The 17,209-nt window shown below is 34.1% G+C and overlaps 1 protein-coding gene across 2 annotated transcripts in view; it reads left to right on the top strand.

Annotated features, from left to right (window-relative positions):
• LOC133200732 (nipped-B-like protein) overlaps nucleotides 1-14,426 on the top strand; it is a 28,127-nt gene extending 13,701 nt beyond the window's left edge. For both annotated transcript variants that reach the window (XM_061336512.1, XM_061336511.1), the window contains exons 27-51: nucleotides 2,617-2,719; nucleotides 2,803-2,901; nucleotides 3,102-3,248; nucleotides 3,337-3,471; nucleotides 3,583-3,687; nucleotides 3,795-3,848; nucleotides 3,968-4,079; nucleotides 4,225-4,361; nucleotides 4,484-4,624; nucleotides 4,743-4,836; nucleotides 5,061-5,215; nucleotides 6,180-6,270; nucleotides 6,373-6,479; nucleotides 6,660-6,726; nucleotides 8,177-8,231; nucleotides 8,452-8,587; nucleotides 8,956-9,063; nucleotides 9,215-9,421; nucleotides 9,776-9,922; nucleotides 10,161-10,196; nucleotides 10,387-10,489; nucleotides 11,061-11,175; nucleotides 11,280-11,562; nucleotides 11,811-12,035; nucleotides 13,062-14,426. In XM_061336512.1, coding sequence (XP_061192496.1) covers nucleotides 2,617-2,719; nucleotides 2,803-2,901; nucleotides 3,102-3,248; nucleotides 3,337-3,471; nucleotides 3,583-3,687; nucleotides 3,795-3,848; nucleotides 3,968-4,079; nucleotides 4,225-4,361; nucleotides 4,484-4,624; nucleotides 4,743-4,836; nucleotides 5,061-5,215; nucleotides 6,180-6,270; nucleotides 6,373-6,479; nucleotides 6,660-6,726; nucleotides 8,177-8,231; nucleotides 8,452-8,587; nucleotides 8,956-9,063; nucleotides 9,215-9,421; nucleotides 9,776-9,922; nucleotides 10,161-10,196; nucleotides 10,387-10,489; nucleotides 11,061-11,175; nucleotides 11,280-11,562; nucleotides 11,811-12,035; nucleotides 13,062-13,289 — 3,190 coding nt within the window. In that variant the 3' untranslated portion in view covers nucleotides 13,290-14,426. The remainder of the gene's footprint in view (nucleotides 1-2,616; nucleotides 2,720-2,802; nucleotides 2,902-3,101; nucleotides 3,249-3,336; nucleotides 3,472-3,582; nucleotides 3,688-3,794; nucleotides 3,849-3,967; nucleotides 4,080-4,224; nucleotides 4,362-4,483; nucleotides 4,625-4,742; nucleotides 4,837-5,060; nucleotides 5,216-6,179; nucleotides 6,271-6,372; nucleotides 6,480-6,659; nucleotides 6,727-8,176; nucleotides 8,232-8,451; nucleotides 8,588-8,955; nucleotides 9,064-9,214; nucleotides 9,422-9,775; nucleotides 9,923-10,160; nucleotides 10,197-10,386; nucleotides 10,490-11,060; nucleotides 11,176-11,279; nucleotides 11,563-11,810; nucleotides 12,036-13,061) is intronic.
• Nucleotides 14,427-17,209: the final 2,783 nt, after the last annotated feature.

Below are 17,209 nucleotides of genomic sequence, written 5' to 3'. Positions count from 1 at the left end.
TAATGCTATGGCCATTTGTGCGGTGTGCGTAAACTTTTTAGAATATGGGCCATAACTCCTGAACCCCTTGGCCAATTATTGTCAAATTTGTCACAAGGTATCCTTGGCCCAAGGGCTCTCTTTTATACTAAAACGGGGGTTGTGACCCTTTGACAAGGGGAGATAATTAGGAAAATAGAAACAAAAGTACTGGTTGCTAAAAAATCTTCTTCTCAAGAACCACTGGGCAGATTATAACCAAACTTACAAAAAAGGATGAGGATATGTTGTAGATTAAAATTTGCACGGGGATTTACCCTGGGGCAAAGGGAGTGGTCTCAAGGTCACTTCAAAGTTGACCAAAAATTACATTTTATTAAAATGTTGATATTTTGCTTACTATAAGGACTAGGATCATCAAATCTTGTCAGTTGATGTATCTAAGGACCTCATATCATGTTGACTCAAAAGTAGGTCACGGTGACCTACTTTTTAAATTTTGCGGCCATTCTTTTTCAAAATGATTTAGAGGCATATTTTGAACAATTTAAGGCCTATGATCATCAAACTTTGTCAGTTGATGTATCTTGGGTCCTCGAAGTACGTCAACTAAAAAGTAGGTCACCTTGACCTACTTTTTGAATTTTATGGCTTATCTTTTTCAAAACAATTAAGGTCATTAATTTGAATACCGAGAGGTTTAGAATCATTAAATCTTGTAAGACGATGCATCTTGGGGCCATAAAACATATTTATTAAAAAGTAGGTCACAGTGACCTACTTTTTGAACTTTGCAGGCATTTGATTTCAAAGCGTTTTAGAGGCATAATTTGGACATTTTAAGTTCTATGATCATAAAACTTTGTAAGATGATGCATCTTGGGTCCTCAAAAAGGTCAACTGAAAAGTAGGTCATCGTGACCTACTTTTCAATTTATATGACTATAATTTAATATTTCAGGTATTAATTGGCTTAGAATCATCAAACTTTGTCAGTTGATGCATCTTGGGTCTTCGGAGTAGGTCGACTAAAAAAGTAGGTCACCATGACCTACTTTTGAAAATTTTTAGCTTTAATTAAATATATGGGGTACTAATTGGCTTAGAATCATCAAACTTTGTCAGTTGATGACTTTTGGGTCTTCGGAGAAGGTTGACTAAAAGTAGGTCACCGTGACCTACTTGCAAAAATTTATGGCTTTAATTAAATATTTCGGGTACTAATTGGCTTAGAATCATAAAACTTTGTCAGTTCATGTGTCTTGAATCCTTGGAGTGCAACAACTGAAAAGTAGGTCACTGTGACCTACTTTTGAAAATTTATGGCTTTAATTAAATATTTCGGGTACTTGTTGGCTTAGAATCATCAAACTTTGTCAGTTGATGCATCTTGGGTCCTTGGAGTACGACAACTGAAAAGTAGGTCACGGTGACCTACTTTTGAAATTTTATGGCTGTATTTAATATTTTCAGGAATTATTTGCCTTAGAATCATCAAAATTTGTCAGTTGATGCATCTTTGGGAGTAGATTGACTGAAAAGTAGGTCACTGTGACCTACTTTTGAAAATTTATGGCTTTAATTAAATATTTTGGGTATTTATTGGCTTAGAATCATCAAACTTTGTTAGTCGATGTATCTTTGGTCCTCGGAGTACAGCAACTGAAAAGTAGGTCACCGTGACCTACTTTTGAAAATTTATGGCTTTAATTAAATATTTCAGGTACTAATTGGCTTAAAATCATCAAACTTTGTCAATTGATGTATCTTGGGTCCTTGGAGTACAACAATTGAAAAGTAGGTCACTTTGACCTACTTATAAAATTTTATGGTTATAATTTTAAGAAATATTTTAGGTATTAATTGGCTGAGAATCATCAAACTTAGTTGATGGGTCTTTAGAGAATGACAAGTGATAAGTAGGTCACCATGACCAACTCTCAGGTACTAATTGGCTTAGAATCATCTTGGGTTCTCAGAGTGTGAATTGGAATTTCAAGGGTTTATCTAAATATACAGGATACTTCGAGGGTTCAAATAGAAGTGATAGGTTGCACAGGTTATCAGAAGAGCGATTCAAGGCCCATGGGCCTCTTGTTCTTACTTGTTATTTAAAGTGAGCAAGTTCTTTTGATGAAAATTGGCACAAAGCGTCTTTGGATATAGAGTATACATGTACAAATGAGGGTCATGTCTCCTTTTAGTGGGCTGTAATAAATTGTTCTTTAAAAGAATCAATGTGCTACATGAATGACAGATCTGAAGTGCAAACTTCCAGTTAAAATATTAATTAGGTTTCTTTTAATTTTGAATGCCCATGCTGTTAGATTAACATGCTGCATACCTCAGGTTATATGGATTCAAATTGGGTTTTGGTGAAGCTAAATAATTGGGGGAGGGGGAATCAAAAGTTTACTTAATTTAATTTATAATTGAATTCAAAATTTTTTTTATTACTAGAAAACAAAGCTATATATGAATATGATCAAACTAATATTGAAGTAACCAGAATTTGCTAAATGTCATGGTTTCAGGGTTGGTTTGAGAAGGAAACAGGTAACCTCTGTGAGCAGTGAGAACTATGGATCTTTTGTTAAAATGTGTTGCTTTATGCCTTAAAAGTTTGTTTATTTTTAGGCCACCGGTATCCAAATTGGATTATGAAGCTGCATGTCTTGTAGCAAGGTATCTCTCATCCAAAAGGCCATTTGCCCAGAGCTTTGATGTATACTTGACTCAGGTCAGTATAGTGTTGCGTAGGTATGTTATTACAGCTTAATTTACACATAGATACAGGTTGATCACTCTGCTTTTGATTTGTAGATATTGAGGGTGTTGAACGAGTCAGCTGTAGCTGTGAGAACCAAAGCAATGAAGTGTTTGACAGCAGTGGTGGAGGCTGACCCAGGGATCCTAGCCAGGGTATACAAATAGCTTGTTATCAGAATTAAAGGGGGAAAAAAGACCAGATTTCAGGGGGGAAAACAAGTCAAAGCCTTTAAAAATAGCTACAGTGTCAATATGCTTGTTATAAGATTAGCACATGATACAAATCTATTGAAGATGATGATAGTAAAGAAGTAAATTTTGAAGCTATAACATCATGTAATCTTTCTCAACAGGCTGACATGCAGAAAGGTGTACATTATCGTTTCCTTGATTCGTCCACCTCAGTGCGTGAGGCAGCGGTGGAGTTAGTGGGAAGATTTATACTTATCCGTCCAGAACTTATATCTCAGTACTATGATATGCTCTCTGTCCGAATACTGGTGAGTCTACGGAAAGACCAACAGTCAGAAAGAACTATTTATAAGATTGGTCAACTCAAGAGAAAATTTATTATTGATATATTTTCAGGACACTGGTATTAGTGTAAGAAAGCGGGTCATCAAAATTTTTCGTGATATTTGTTTGGAGCACTCAGACTTCCAAAAAATACCAGAAATGTGTGTGAAAATGATTCGTCGAGTCAATGACGAAGAAGGAATCAAGGTGTGATGTATAAAAGTTAAATTACTTGTATTGAGTTCTGTTTAATTTTTAGTGTCTCCAGATTTTCTGTGTGGTAAAATACTTGAGTATTCCTCAAAATCTTCTTTACAGAAACTGGTAAATGAAGTTTTTCAAACGATGTGGTTTACACCAATCAACAGTAGAGAAAAAGACACCAGCAAACTGCTGACCAGGGTGCTCAATATAACCGACGTTGTAAGTTCTTGTGATAGAGTTCCACTTTTATACATGTATTTTGAATATTCTTCTCCTATTTGTGTTTATTTTCTGCACCTAAATGGAAATACTGCTTTATTTTACAGGTGGCAGCCTGTAGGGATACAGGATTTGAATTCTTTGAACAAATGTTAGAAAATGTGAGTGCATGGTGTATGTTCAAGTTATATTAAATGGCTAAATTATTGTTTAGTGGAATTTCTTAATAATAATAATCATCTTACTTGATTTTCTTCAAGCGTGTCCTTTTGAATTTCAGCTACTTAAAAAAGATGAGGATGGGAACATTAACAAGAATGCTTTAACGGCATGTCGTCAGATAGTAGACTGTCTGGTGGAGAATGTATTGAGATTAGAAGAAAAGAGTGTGGGTAAGGAACACGGTATATGTATTGTGTAATAATGATGTTTGTCAATATTCATGTGTTCAATCTATGACCTCCTATGGTACACAATAAAGACAAGGAATGTAAGGTAAATATCAAGTTATGACTGATCTTATGTTTACCATTTCAGACACAGAGACCGGGAAGGGATGCAGTCAGAGACTTGTGGCTTGTTTATCTACCCTTCATCTCTTCAGCAAAATAAAACCTGACCTCATGGTGAAGCATGCTACAACATTACAGCCATACCTAGACATCAAGTGTAGTGTAAGTCTCCTATATACAAGAAAGTCTTCTGGAAGAGATTCATGTTAATAAAAATAAGGTAACCATTATCTCGTTACTCTTACTACATACTACTTCATGTATTTTGTTGATTTTTTTAACAGACTCAGGGTGATCATTTTGTTCTACACTATGTGGCCCGCATCCTGGAGATGGTGGTTCCTCTAATGGACCATCCAAGTGAAACATTCCTGGCCCAGTTAGAAGAGGACATGATGAAACTCATCCTGAAACATGGCATGATGGTAATAAAAATTGGCTGTTGTATTGTTAAGCAGTTTTGCTCTACCATATGCAATTTGTAAAGAGAACTTCAGTTTGAACAAGTTTTCTTCTGTCATCCAATAACTTTTTCTTTTGTAGGTTGTGGAGAGCTGTATAAGTTGTCTTGGTGCTGTTGTCAACTTGGTCAGTCACAACTTTCCTCTGGTCAAGGACTGTTTCGAGAAGTTTTTTGGTATATAAATAATAAAATATGGATCGAGAATCATTCAGAGATGTGTAAAAGAGGACTTTTCTTACATTTGAGTTGTTTTTTTTTTTTTAAAGCAAAATGATGGTATATGTACAATGTATGTATCAGCTGTAATCTACAATGTATCTTTCTCTTTTCATGTGCTGTTTGTGCTTTGATGTTAAAAATTGTGGGTCTATTTATACCCATGTACGTGTATTTTGCAGGTGTTTTAGTGAAGCTGTGTTCTGACCATAAAGAAAACCCCGATAACCCCCAGCTGAAGTCCCGTAAACCCACACTGCTACGATCTCTCTTTACAGTCGGTCTCCTCTGCAAATACTTTGACTTGGACAAGGAGATACCAGATATAGCACCTGATGTATGTATTACTGAGATTCAGAATTTTTAGTTTCCTTATTTTGACCTGAATTTACTCCCTAGGGGTACTACCTTAAGCTTATACCCATCATTTGATTGGTTTATGGTCCTTGGTCTAGGTAGCTCTGATTGGTTGAGTTCCAGTTAATCTGATTATCAGATCCTGAGCTTTACCCTCTATCCTGTTTTAGGGGGTCAACTTCTTTTTGAAATTGGGAATGTATCTCACACTTTGTACCTTGTAGATATATGAAGATTATTTAAACTAAGATTCAGAATCTTTATTTCAGAACATGGCATTATTTTTTTTTCCAAAAAAGTGTCCTATTTGATTTGAAAACTTACTGAAAGAGTTTTAAGTACTATGATCTGTACTGTATAATCCCTATTAACCGCCCTGGGCGCTTAGAAAATTGCGAGAAGGGGGCGGTTATTTTTGAATTCTCATTATAATATTTAATGTCATATTTTAACTTCAAGAAATCTTTTGAAAAAAAAAATAAATTCAGAGAACCACTGAAAGATTGTCTAACTTTCCTTTAAGTTCAGATAATCCATCCAAATCATGCTAAATGATTCATTTTTCCACCGAGAAATTAAAGAGTACACAAGGAGAACAAATTTTGTAGATAACTTTCACTTTCAGAAATACATAATGATTAGGTCATTCTAAAAATCTTTCACTTTCAGGAATACTTTATGTACGAGTTACCCAATAACCAAGTTTCATTTTCACTTTCTTCAAAATATGGCAGACTTTCGATACGATTCTACATGATTTTAATCACTGTACAGGCGGCCCTTATTTCCCGACAATTGAATAATACCTAGGGGGCGCTTATAGGGGCAGGGGCGGTTAATAGGGATTATAGGGTATATTATTTTGTGTTGTAGTCTATACTGTTGTACAATAGACTCAGATATTTACATGAAGGTGGACTGATCTGATTAACTTGCTATTATAGGAGACAATCAGGGAGAGGGTATTTCAAGTGTTGATGTACTTTATTAACCATGAAGATGAGATTGTAAAAGAGAAGGCACTCTGTGGGCTAGGTAAGAGTCAACAATTCATATTCTATGAATAACTGATGTAAACTTCACAGAGTGTATCATCAGCTATGACAATATTCCTCATGAGATGTGTCGTGTTTGTAGGTTATATGGTGATTCGGCACTATGACTTAATGTTAGGTAAAGAGATGAGGGACCTGTACTATGAATATCTTGATGATAGTACTGCTCCAGATAAACTCAGGATACAGGTAAAACTCAGGACAAGTAGGCTTTAATACATGTATATATAATTATATTTGTATATTGTAAAATAAATATTTATTGTTTCATTGTGATTTACTTTGCAGTGAACTATTTATACATGTAAATCTTGCAAGAACTGCATCAAAAGTTAACATTTTGAGAAATGACTGAGTTTGCTGTTGTAGGTGCTAAAGAACCTGCAGAACTACTTACTGGAGGAAGAAATTAGGATGCACAAAGCTGATGCAGAGTGTAAGATTTATTGAAACAATTTCATGTACTGTGTAGCATCGCAAGGAAAGCACATACATGTAGCAAAAGAAAAATATTTAGACTACATGTATGTGTACAGTATATGCCCCATTTAAAGTTGAATCTGTGCAAAAATTGCATCGTAACTCAGGGTTCTCATTAACGCAAGAATCTGCGTCCTAGACGCAGCAAAATTACTTGGGACGCAAGGTTCTTAAAAACGATGCGTCCGCGGACTCATGATCGGACGCGTCCTCGTCAGCGAGAAAATTCGGGTGATTTCGAAAACGGGGAATTTAGATGTTAGGATTTGTTAAAAAAAAATATTTAATCGAAACCTTCCTGTAACTATCATAAAGTTTATCCAAGAAACAACTTTTCTTGTACTTATTTCTCTTTTTTTAAACAGGGATTGATCATAAGCTATTTCATGTTTATTAGTCCATAGTCATAATAGTGTCACATGCCAATCTCCGACAGCTGTAAACACACTGCAGCTTTAAAAAAAAAAAACAAAAAACCAAACACTTTTGAATCTTGAGTGTTATCTACATGTAGAAACCATAATTACTGCTTGTATACACAATGTGGCTTGTTTATCTCGTGAATTTCACCCAATGCAGACGACCGAGAGGATTAGTTACGCCTCATTGCACATGACACCTGTGATTGTATACAGTCAACTTCTGGGTACTAGATGATTATGTAACAGTTAATTTTAGCTTTATAAACACCAACTTATTTTTATGGCAATTGATTACGCGTGTATTTTAGAATATAGCTTGAATGCATTACCAGTTTATATACTTGAATATGTTAATATTGCGTAAACAAACTGATAAAATGATAAAGATTTTTATTGATGTTTGGATGGAAGGATACTTCAATAATTTAGTTGGGACTCAACATATTTTTTCTGGGACGCATCAAATTTAGCTGGGACGCAACCTTCTCAGAAATCTTGAGTCCTGGGACTCAAGTTAGCAAAATCCTAGTGAGAACCCTGCGTAACTGTTGTTTAAACACACAATGGTGTGGCACAGTTATTTAGCTCATTTGAAAGAAATGCTGGAATCATTGCTAGATTTTAAATTTCATTACTGATATACAGTAACTGTCACTTAAATTCACGAAAAAATGCATAGATGTATTTTATCTTGCGTTTAATCCTTCAAGAAGATTTTTAAAAAAAAAAAAAAAAAAAAAAAAAAAAAAAAAAAAAATTTGTAAACCAGATTAACACACTAGACTTGTCAAACTTTAACTAATATACATGTACATGTAAAAGGTATTAATTTAACTGTTCCATGTCTCAGTGTAAGCATTGAATGGTTACATACATTTTTCACCTGTTATTTTGCAAATGAATACTTGATTACTTTAAGTAAATGCGATAATCTGATAAATTTTACGATATATTTTATAACTGGAATTTACTTACACAAAAAAGGGAGAAAACATGCAAAAGAAGAGGATTTAAAAGAAATGGGAGATATTCAATCAGGGTAAGAGAATGTGACTTTCTAATTATTCTTCAATTACACAATCAAAGAAATATGATTAAAACAAACAAGACAGGATATTTGTTTTGTTGAATATTTAAATAATTTAGTAGTCACCTGTCTTTTCTATATGAAGTGGCTATTTGGCATGTTATGCCTGTAATTTGATGAGGTCAAGTGACCCCTCTGCTGAGTATTGACTTGTGACTGCTTTGTGTTGTAGAATGGCCAGTACCATTATGCAGGTTTACCTGAAGCATGTCCTGGACTCGTTCTTCCATTCCCACTCCCAGGTCAGGCTGGCAGCTCTACAGGTGGTGGTTCTTGTTCTACAGCAGGGCCTGGTTCACCCTGTACAGGTATGAACAACTAACACCTGGTAATCATTAAAACAGAGGTACCATAAACTATACCTGTGTATGGTCATGTCTGCATTCATAAGATGAAAGATGTTCTGCCTCTTGTGCCCTATCAACATTTGGTAACATTTGGTCATGTAGGCATTTATTCACTTGTAATGCAGAGATGATAAAGTAGACAAAAATATATTCCCATGATTTTTGGTATTGACAATGGTCCTTCACATATTTATTGAGTTGAAAAATCATGCATGGCTTCCTGCTCTGCCAAGCCCAGAATATTTAAAAATTTGAGGAGGAAGCAATATCCCGTACATATCACAGTTTTTGTTTAATCTTTTAACTCTGAAATTGTTTTTTTCTTTCAGTGTGTTCCATATTTGATCAGTATGTGTACTGATGTAGAAAAAGCAATAAGAGTGAAGGCAGATCAACAGCTTCAAGAAATAGACAAAAAGTATCCAGGATTCATTCATGTGAGTATTAAGTGAACACAAGAATTGTGTATATTTACTGTATACTGTACTGTTTCCAGCTTAAAGAAAAAAATAACCTTATTCAAGAAATGAAACCAGAAACAGAGGCAACTTCCATATGAATTGGCACATTTTGTTTATTATTTTGCAGATGAAAGCTTTACAGGGTCTGAAAATGTCCTACAAACTACAGCAGTTGTTACAATCTAACAGTAAAGGCTGTGTGATCCGAGGTGTACGGGACAATGAGGGCAACATGATCAGTCTCAATAATTTCCTGTACACTGTGTTACGGGGGAATCGCTCTCATCGACGTGCCATACTGCTCTCCCTACTAAACCTCTTTGATGATTCTGCAGTAAGTACAACTTAAAGACATCATTTCCTCTGTGAATTTGACTTTTTGCCAAAAAAAAAAAAATTCATTGCATTCATGTGTAACTGTTTGCTTCTGTAAATGCAACAAAATAATTCAGTGCAGTCATACCTGTATCTGTCTGTTGCCGTTAGGAATAATATCAATAGAATATAAATCAAAGATAGACTTAAAGTAAAAGTGTCATTAGAAGCAAACATAGTTGCTCAGATCTGGTTGGGATGCATTTAAATCTGTTGATCTCTATAATTTCTTTTACAGAAAATCTCATTGGCTGAACAACTGTATATAGCTGACAATTTGGCCTTCTTCTCTTATCTATAATTTCTTTTACAGAAAATCTCATTGGCTGAACAACTGTATATAGCTGACAATTTGGCCTTCTTCCCTTATCAAACTCAGGACGAGCCATTATTTATAATCAATCAGATTGATATCATCGTGTCAGTGTCTGGATCCAATATTCTCCAATCTTTCAGAGAGGTAGAGCTTTCCTTAGTGTTTAAAATTGAAACAAAACCAAATTGATATTGATGATAGAAATGTAAAAACGGAACATGTGTAAAGCAATTGTAAATAAGATATGATATTTTGATCATGTTCATTTTCTTATCTTGGTAACGATGTCTGCTTTGGTGTTTTTATTTGCTTGTGATATTTTCTTACTTGAAAATGTATTACTGTCATAGTGTAATAAGTTTTTTTGCTTTCTTCTTTTTAGAGATTACATTTGTCTAAGCAAGAAGCCCCAAGCATGGTACCCTTTTCTTTTTTTTTTTACTGTTTTCTGTACATTTATATACATGTGAATTTAAGTTTGGTTGTTTTATTTTTTTCTTCTTTATTTCTCTATCATTATTTTGATTTTTTTTTTCTCCCCAAAAGTAATTTTCCTCCACTTGAAATAGAAAGGATGTTCTAACAATATTTATTTGTTTTGGTTCCAGAACATGGTTGTCAATGCTGCAGGTGAAAATAGAACAGAAAATGGAGTTTTACCGCGCCCTGTTATAGATGATGAGGATGAAGATGATCCAGACAAACTCATGAGTAAGGAAGCTTCTTCTGTATGAAATATACCATCACGGTAGCTCAGTTGATAGAGCGCTTGCTCCGTGATCGGCAGGTCGTGTGTTCGAATCACGGCTGCAACTGACCTAAGTTGATAAAAAATAGGTTGCAACTGTTCCTTCACCAAGTGCTCAGCGCTTTGAGGTGAAAGTTGCGGGTCTTTCGGATGAGACCTTAAAAACCCAGGCCCCGTGTCACTGTAGGCGTTGGCTTGATAAAGAACCCACACTGTTCAATGGCCCTGAGTGCCAAGTAAAGGTCTAAATTTAAAGCCCTTCACCGGTATATGGTGACGTCTCTATATGAGTGAAAAATTCTTGAATGGGACATAAAACAACATATAATCAATCAATCTATCTATCTGAAATAGATTTACTCTTAAATGAAGAACTCTTTCAAAAGAAATAGGTTAAAGAAAATAGCAGTAAACTCTTCCTCTTACACATAAGATAAGGATTTAAATTGATACACTCTAATATTATTTATGCAGTGTGTAATTTCATTTTACTAGAAAATAATATGTTGAGATGTATTACATTTTCATTTTTAGCCAAACTTCCTGAAGATATCAGACCTTTGTTAGATATATGTTATCTTGCACAAGGGTGTATTTTACTACTACATCTGAAACACCATTTAAAAGAGACCTATGGATTTTCTGATAGGTAAGCCTACAAAACGAATTGATTGATGTATGTATTGTCATTCAAAATGTTAAAGTTGAGAAAGAGAATATGGGGCAATTACATGTAATATAATTTTTTTACAGCAAAATTCATAACTACTCACAAACGGATGCAAAAACGTATGATAAACCAGTGCAGAGGAAATTTATAGTGACGTTTAATCCCGAAACTGTGATAGATATATTAAACAATAAAACAAGAAATAGGACAATGAAGAAAAGATCTAGGAGATCACGTAAACGGAATCGACATGATTCAGGGGAGGGAACTAGTGACAGTAGTGTGTCTAGTGAGGAGGAGGAGGAAGAAGAACAAAATATAGATGACAGGGAACAAAGACGGAAACTCGTCGATGATTATCTTGAGGTGAGGATCATAACTAGGCTTCAGGCATATTAAAAATGTCTTTTGTTATGTGCTACACTTACATGTATTCTGTATATTTTCTGAAGATTGATGTTTAAGCGCGGTCACAGAGCCAAGTTTACCATTCCAAATTACAATACGTGTTCAATCTTGAACATCATTTTGGTGAATATTGAGCAGAGATGAAGTTGTAAATTTCAGGGTTGTTATATTTTGGTAAAAGCTTTAACATACATTTTGTTTTGTAGTTTAAAGATTTAATGTTGAGTATAGACCCTCCTGATGAGGAAGAAGAGGGAGAGGAAAATCGCAGCACAGGTCGTCAGACCCCCAACCCCGCCCACGGGCAGACCACTCCAGGCAGCAAATCACCACGACTACCAAATCCCGACTGCACGGGGGAGGAGTCTATGGAAATGACAGTAGAAGTCCATGAGGAGACGTCGGAAAAAAGAGTCCCTCCAATCACCATTGTAAGTCACTCCAGTGCCTATATATATTATTCAAAATTACTTACCAAGAGTTTGATTTTTTTAGAGGATATAGTAACTTATTTTTGAAAATGCCAAGGATTTTATTTTTCACTGGAAATTAATTTGGCTTACAGTTGCAACTGTTCAGAGGGCACTTTAGTAGGTCCATATATAGTGGCCAGTACATATAGGTGGTCCCTGGAAACAGATTGTATATTATTAATTAACTGATGTTGAAGACAAACATAAACACAGATGTGTACAAATTTTAAATACATAGAGGATGAATGTATGATCAGCATACTTTCCTGAGTGTAATACATGTATATTAAACTTTTCATCAGTGAAAAACTGTATTTTATCAGTTGAATAAAAGTGACATTTTCACACATGTATTTTCGCTATGAAAATAAAAGAAGTGTTATTTTCACTGTGAAAATAACAAAACTTTTATTACTGTGGAATTAACAAAGCTGTAACAGAACTCTTCTTTTCTTCCACTCATGAGAAGTGTTGAATACTTCTTATAGCGAGAGTAAATAAACCTGACACTGACTAAAACTGCCAAAGTTCCTCCAATTGTTAGATCCATGTTTACAGTTTTGAATCTCACAAATGCTTAGGCATGACATCTCACAACTTTTGAAAAGACATCTAGTAGAGAGCAAAAGGGGGAAAAAACAAAGAAAATGTAATAAACAGAAAATGCAAGATTTTATGGAAATGGTATTAAATTTACTTTTAGTTAGGATTTCTTTTGTATGTATTTTCATTCATGCTTCACACTTGCAAAAAATTTTTTAAAAAAATGTCCTTTCCTGCTCATGAAATAAATTTCATATACAACTATAAAACATTGATTATCCTCTGTTTTGTTTTTATTGAATGTATTCAACAATGCTTTGTGTACTTTATTAAATGTTTAAAGTAAAAGCAAAAAATGCATTTCAAGGTGACAGTAGTTCACCATTTGAAACTAGTCTATTTTTAGATCATTATTGTATGGTATATGTATTTGTTTTACAGAGAGCAACACCTCATAGTCACCATACACCCAAATCCTCCCGCCATCACCACCTTTTTGCTCCAGACAAAAAGAAAATTCCAGTTCACTCATCATCATCCTCTTCTTCCAAAAACTTATCAAAATCATTTTCCAAGTCGTTATCCAGTAAAAAGAAACCAAAGAAGCGACGGAAACGTTACGGCAGCGATAGTGAGGATGACAGTGCTGATAGCGACTTTGTGTTATAACTAGTGTGTCAGTGTTGATAGCAAAATTGTAATTGTGTCATAACAGGTGTGTCTGTCGGTGCTGATTCTGTGTGTTATTGCTGACGTGTCGTTGGTGCTGACACAGTGTGGTAATACAGCGTGTTGGCATTGCAATCCACTTCTAAGGTCCTTTGTCACTGAGGCATCCCACAAGGGAAAACAACAAATCTTTTTGCTCCCAAGAGCCAAACTCTTAGGCTCATGCCAAACTCACATGACAGCATGATTGGTTGTGACATTTTCCTAGTGCAATATCAGCTTTTAATGAATTGTGACGTGAATTAAATTTCATCAAATGTACTTCCTTATAATCCTGATATTGAGGAAATGATCATCAGAAGCAAAACATCTCTCGGTATTCTTAGTTGGAGCAAATGCGTAGGGTTAAAAATGTGTACCAGCACCCCCTTTCCTAATGTAAGATGAACTTTCAGGCTTGTAAAGAGAAAAATGCTAATAGGAATATTTAATACTAAAAGTGGTTATGAACAAATTCTTTTGAAGATAATAATTATTTAAGTAATTGCTTTTTCTTCAGCAAGATACGTATGATAGTTAATGATAGAATGAGTTAATATTAGTACACGAATTAACCAATAAAATTCAATGGCATTTTGAATGGCAGATGAAACATAAGTTTCAATGTACGGTGCATGATTCTGTTTTAAACAAGGGAGGTTATACATGTGTAGATAAGCATAATAAAACTTGGAACTGTGTTTGAGCTGAGACCAAATCAAATATTATTGATGTCATCAAATAGAAACATCTTCTGATGAAATAACTTGTTCTGAATATTTATTATGGAATACTTGAATTTTTTTTAAGCATTACGGTTAACGTACGTTTTAGATTGAAACTTTTACTGAAATTGAGGAGCTGAGTTTCACTACTTGAGTGACTGTGTGGGAGATTTTACTATGAAGTTTTAAGCCAAGCACTGCTGTATTTTACCAGAACTTTTACTATGTCAGCTAATTTTACGTCTTTCTTCTCAGATATTTATTTTCTTTGTTCATCTGTTGATAGTCATCTGTTCCATGTCATCTTATTTTTCATAAAAACTACAAATTGAAAAAATATAAATTTTGCAGAATTAAATTTTTGAAAACTTGACATTTTCACTGTCTTTTTATTTTTGCATCAAGTATACATGTTCTGTTGACTATCCTTTTTGCAAATGACTGCATTGAGACCAAGCTGTCATTCATTAATCATTTTAAATTGATTTACGTTTGGAAGTCATTACTTATCAAGAGATTAGTATTTACAAGTGATTGGTACATTGTACTTGAAAGGTAGGCAGAAAATGTGCAACAAACCAAGGAAATGTAGAGTAAATTTAAAAAATATCAGATAAATATATGCAAATACAGTCAAACTTTGTATCTCAGACTTTGAACTGAGAAAAAAAAAATGAGATATCCAAGGATTCGAGATAACCAGTTTAAAATACATAAGGAGTAGTTGGGACTTTCAAGTGATTTGACTTAATGATATTTGAGACATCCATATTCAAAATGAGGAAGTCCAACTGAAAGCACAGAAAAACTCACTATACAAGGATACTCCATTTCTATGCCAATTTTATTCCTATTTGTTACAAAGGATCATTGAATGATGGGGTTCAAGTTTGTTTTAATCAATAAGGTCATGTCACTTTAAAGGGAGATAAATAAGGTGGGACATACTAGAAATTCTTTGAGAACCATGCTGCCAGATCAAAATGACAACTTTAAAAGCTTCCTTAATGAAAATTCGAGTTTATTTAAAACATGCCTGTGGACCACAAAAGTCATGATTGATGCCAAGTTTACAGGAGAGTTTCAAGACTCAAAAAAAAAACCCAAAACAAAACAAGGGGGGGGGGGGTTAAATGCCTACAGACTGTTCTTTGAAAATCAAATTAATTTTGCTGTTTGAAGCTAAGTCAATCCTCAGAATCTAAATGTTGAAAAACTGAGAAATTGTGATGATGCCTTTCAACAGAAAGAAGATGGGTGAACATGACCAGCAAAAAGCCTATAGTGTGACAAACATGAAGGTGAAAAATTGAATCTCAATTATATCAAAATTTTCCTTGATATTTCATCTAATATTAAAATATACTTTATGTAAAATCTCTACAACTGGCAAAAATCTCACGAAGATTGAAATTATTTGCTTATGAAATATTATACACACACTAAAGAGGGCAAAAAGAGTCATTTTCTCATACTTTAACACTATTTTTTGATATGAGTGGGTCTTCGCTCCATTTTTTTAACACTTAATCCTCAAAGTTTGAATAAAAATAAAAATTTTTGGTTACCAAAAATATGGAGCAAAGACCCACTATACCTTAAAAATATACTTTTATGACATAACATTCGTATCTTTTTGAGAAATACTTACCGGGTAAGTCCATTAAGTCAAGGGTCACGTCACAAACATGATTTAATGCCACTATTCATCAGGACTTGTGTAGTCTAGTGGTTAGCGTGCTAGTCTCGAAAGAAAATGACACTCGGGATTTTTATTGCTAGGGTTCGAACCCCATGACTACCACATTATTTTTTAATAAAAGAATAAATTTTGCCGAGAAAACTTTCCTCAGAAAAGTTTTGTTTATCATAATTTTATAAATTTCAATAATGAGAACTTTACTCTAAATATTAAATTCACAAATTATACATGATTTTTATATTTCTGAAGCTATAGGCTTTCTGCACGCTATGTTTGCCCATCTCCATTCTGTCAAAATTCAAAATCAGTGAGCAGTTTTTATTAGGATATGGAACCCAAACAATAAAGTAAGGAGTAATGACCCTAGCTTTGCTCTAAATTTCATTTTTTTAAATTATCAACATCTATATAGCATTAGTTTGAAGCAGTGTGTACTTTTCAGGTATGAATTTTGTGTTTAATCATGATGTGAAGAAAGTTTGACACGAAATAGAGGAAGAACTATCTGCCAGCAAAAACTTCGCCAAATGTTATTAATTAGCCCTGCAAAAGAGCAGGCTAATTGTGGATAAAAAATGAATCCATTTCCAAGTTGACAAATTGGTCAAATTTCCATAATTTAGATTTTGCATAATATTTTAGGTAATTTTCTATGGTGGCATATTTTTGCCCCCTACATGCAAGGTAAATTATACCGGTATTAACATGTGAGAAAAGTATGTCAACATACAAGATAATTATGTCTACATGCATAATAATTAGGTAAACATGCAAGTTACCAATCTTTTTAGAGAATCTAATTTTAATGTTCGTAAACTTACTAACAACGGTATACCAGTATACGACATCATACAAGCAAGACGAAACAGAATTATGTTGACATGCGACTTATTTAGGTTAACATGCAACATAATTATGTAGATATCCGACTTATTTGTGTTAACATGCAAATAATTTATGTCAACATGCAACTTATTTATGTCAACATGTGACTTATTTATGTCAACATGCGAGTTATATTTTAACATGCAAGATACATTTATGTCAACATGCAAGAGTTGCATGTCAACATCTCACATGTTGACATAATTAACTTGCATGTTAACATAATTATCTTGCATGTTGACATAAATAAGTCGCATGTCTACATAATTATTTTGCACGTTAACATAATTTATCTTGCATATATAGGGGGCAGAAATAATGCCACCATACTTTTCACTGCCCCAAGTTTATACGTATTAATTGAAGATTTTCACTTCCATGGTCCTTTGTGTATTCTATCACTTTAAACCGATACTCAGTTGATCGCAGTTTTTTTTTCTTTATAAATCTTGAATTATTGCACTTTCATTAGAAGAGAACCCCCCCCCCCCCAAACCGTTTAGGCGTTGTACGAGATGGAAACGATATACAACAAGTGAATATATATTTCCTAATCACAGTCCCTTGCA

The sequence above is a fragment of the Saccostrea echinata genome, unplaced genomic scaffold (assembly GCF_033153115.1).
Source record: "Saccostrea echinata isolate AGI-Se365-2 ecotype Australia unplaced genomic scaffold, CSIRO_AGI_Sech_v1 ptg000041l, whole genome shotgun sequence".
Lineage (NCBI taxonomy): Eukaryota > Metazoa > Mollusca > Bivalvia > Ostreida > Ostreidae > Saccostrea > Saccostrea echinata.
This window is presented reverse-complemented; position numbering and strand designations above follow the sequence as displayed.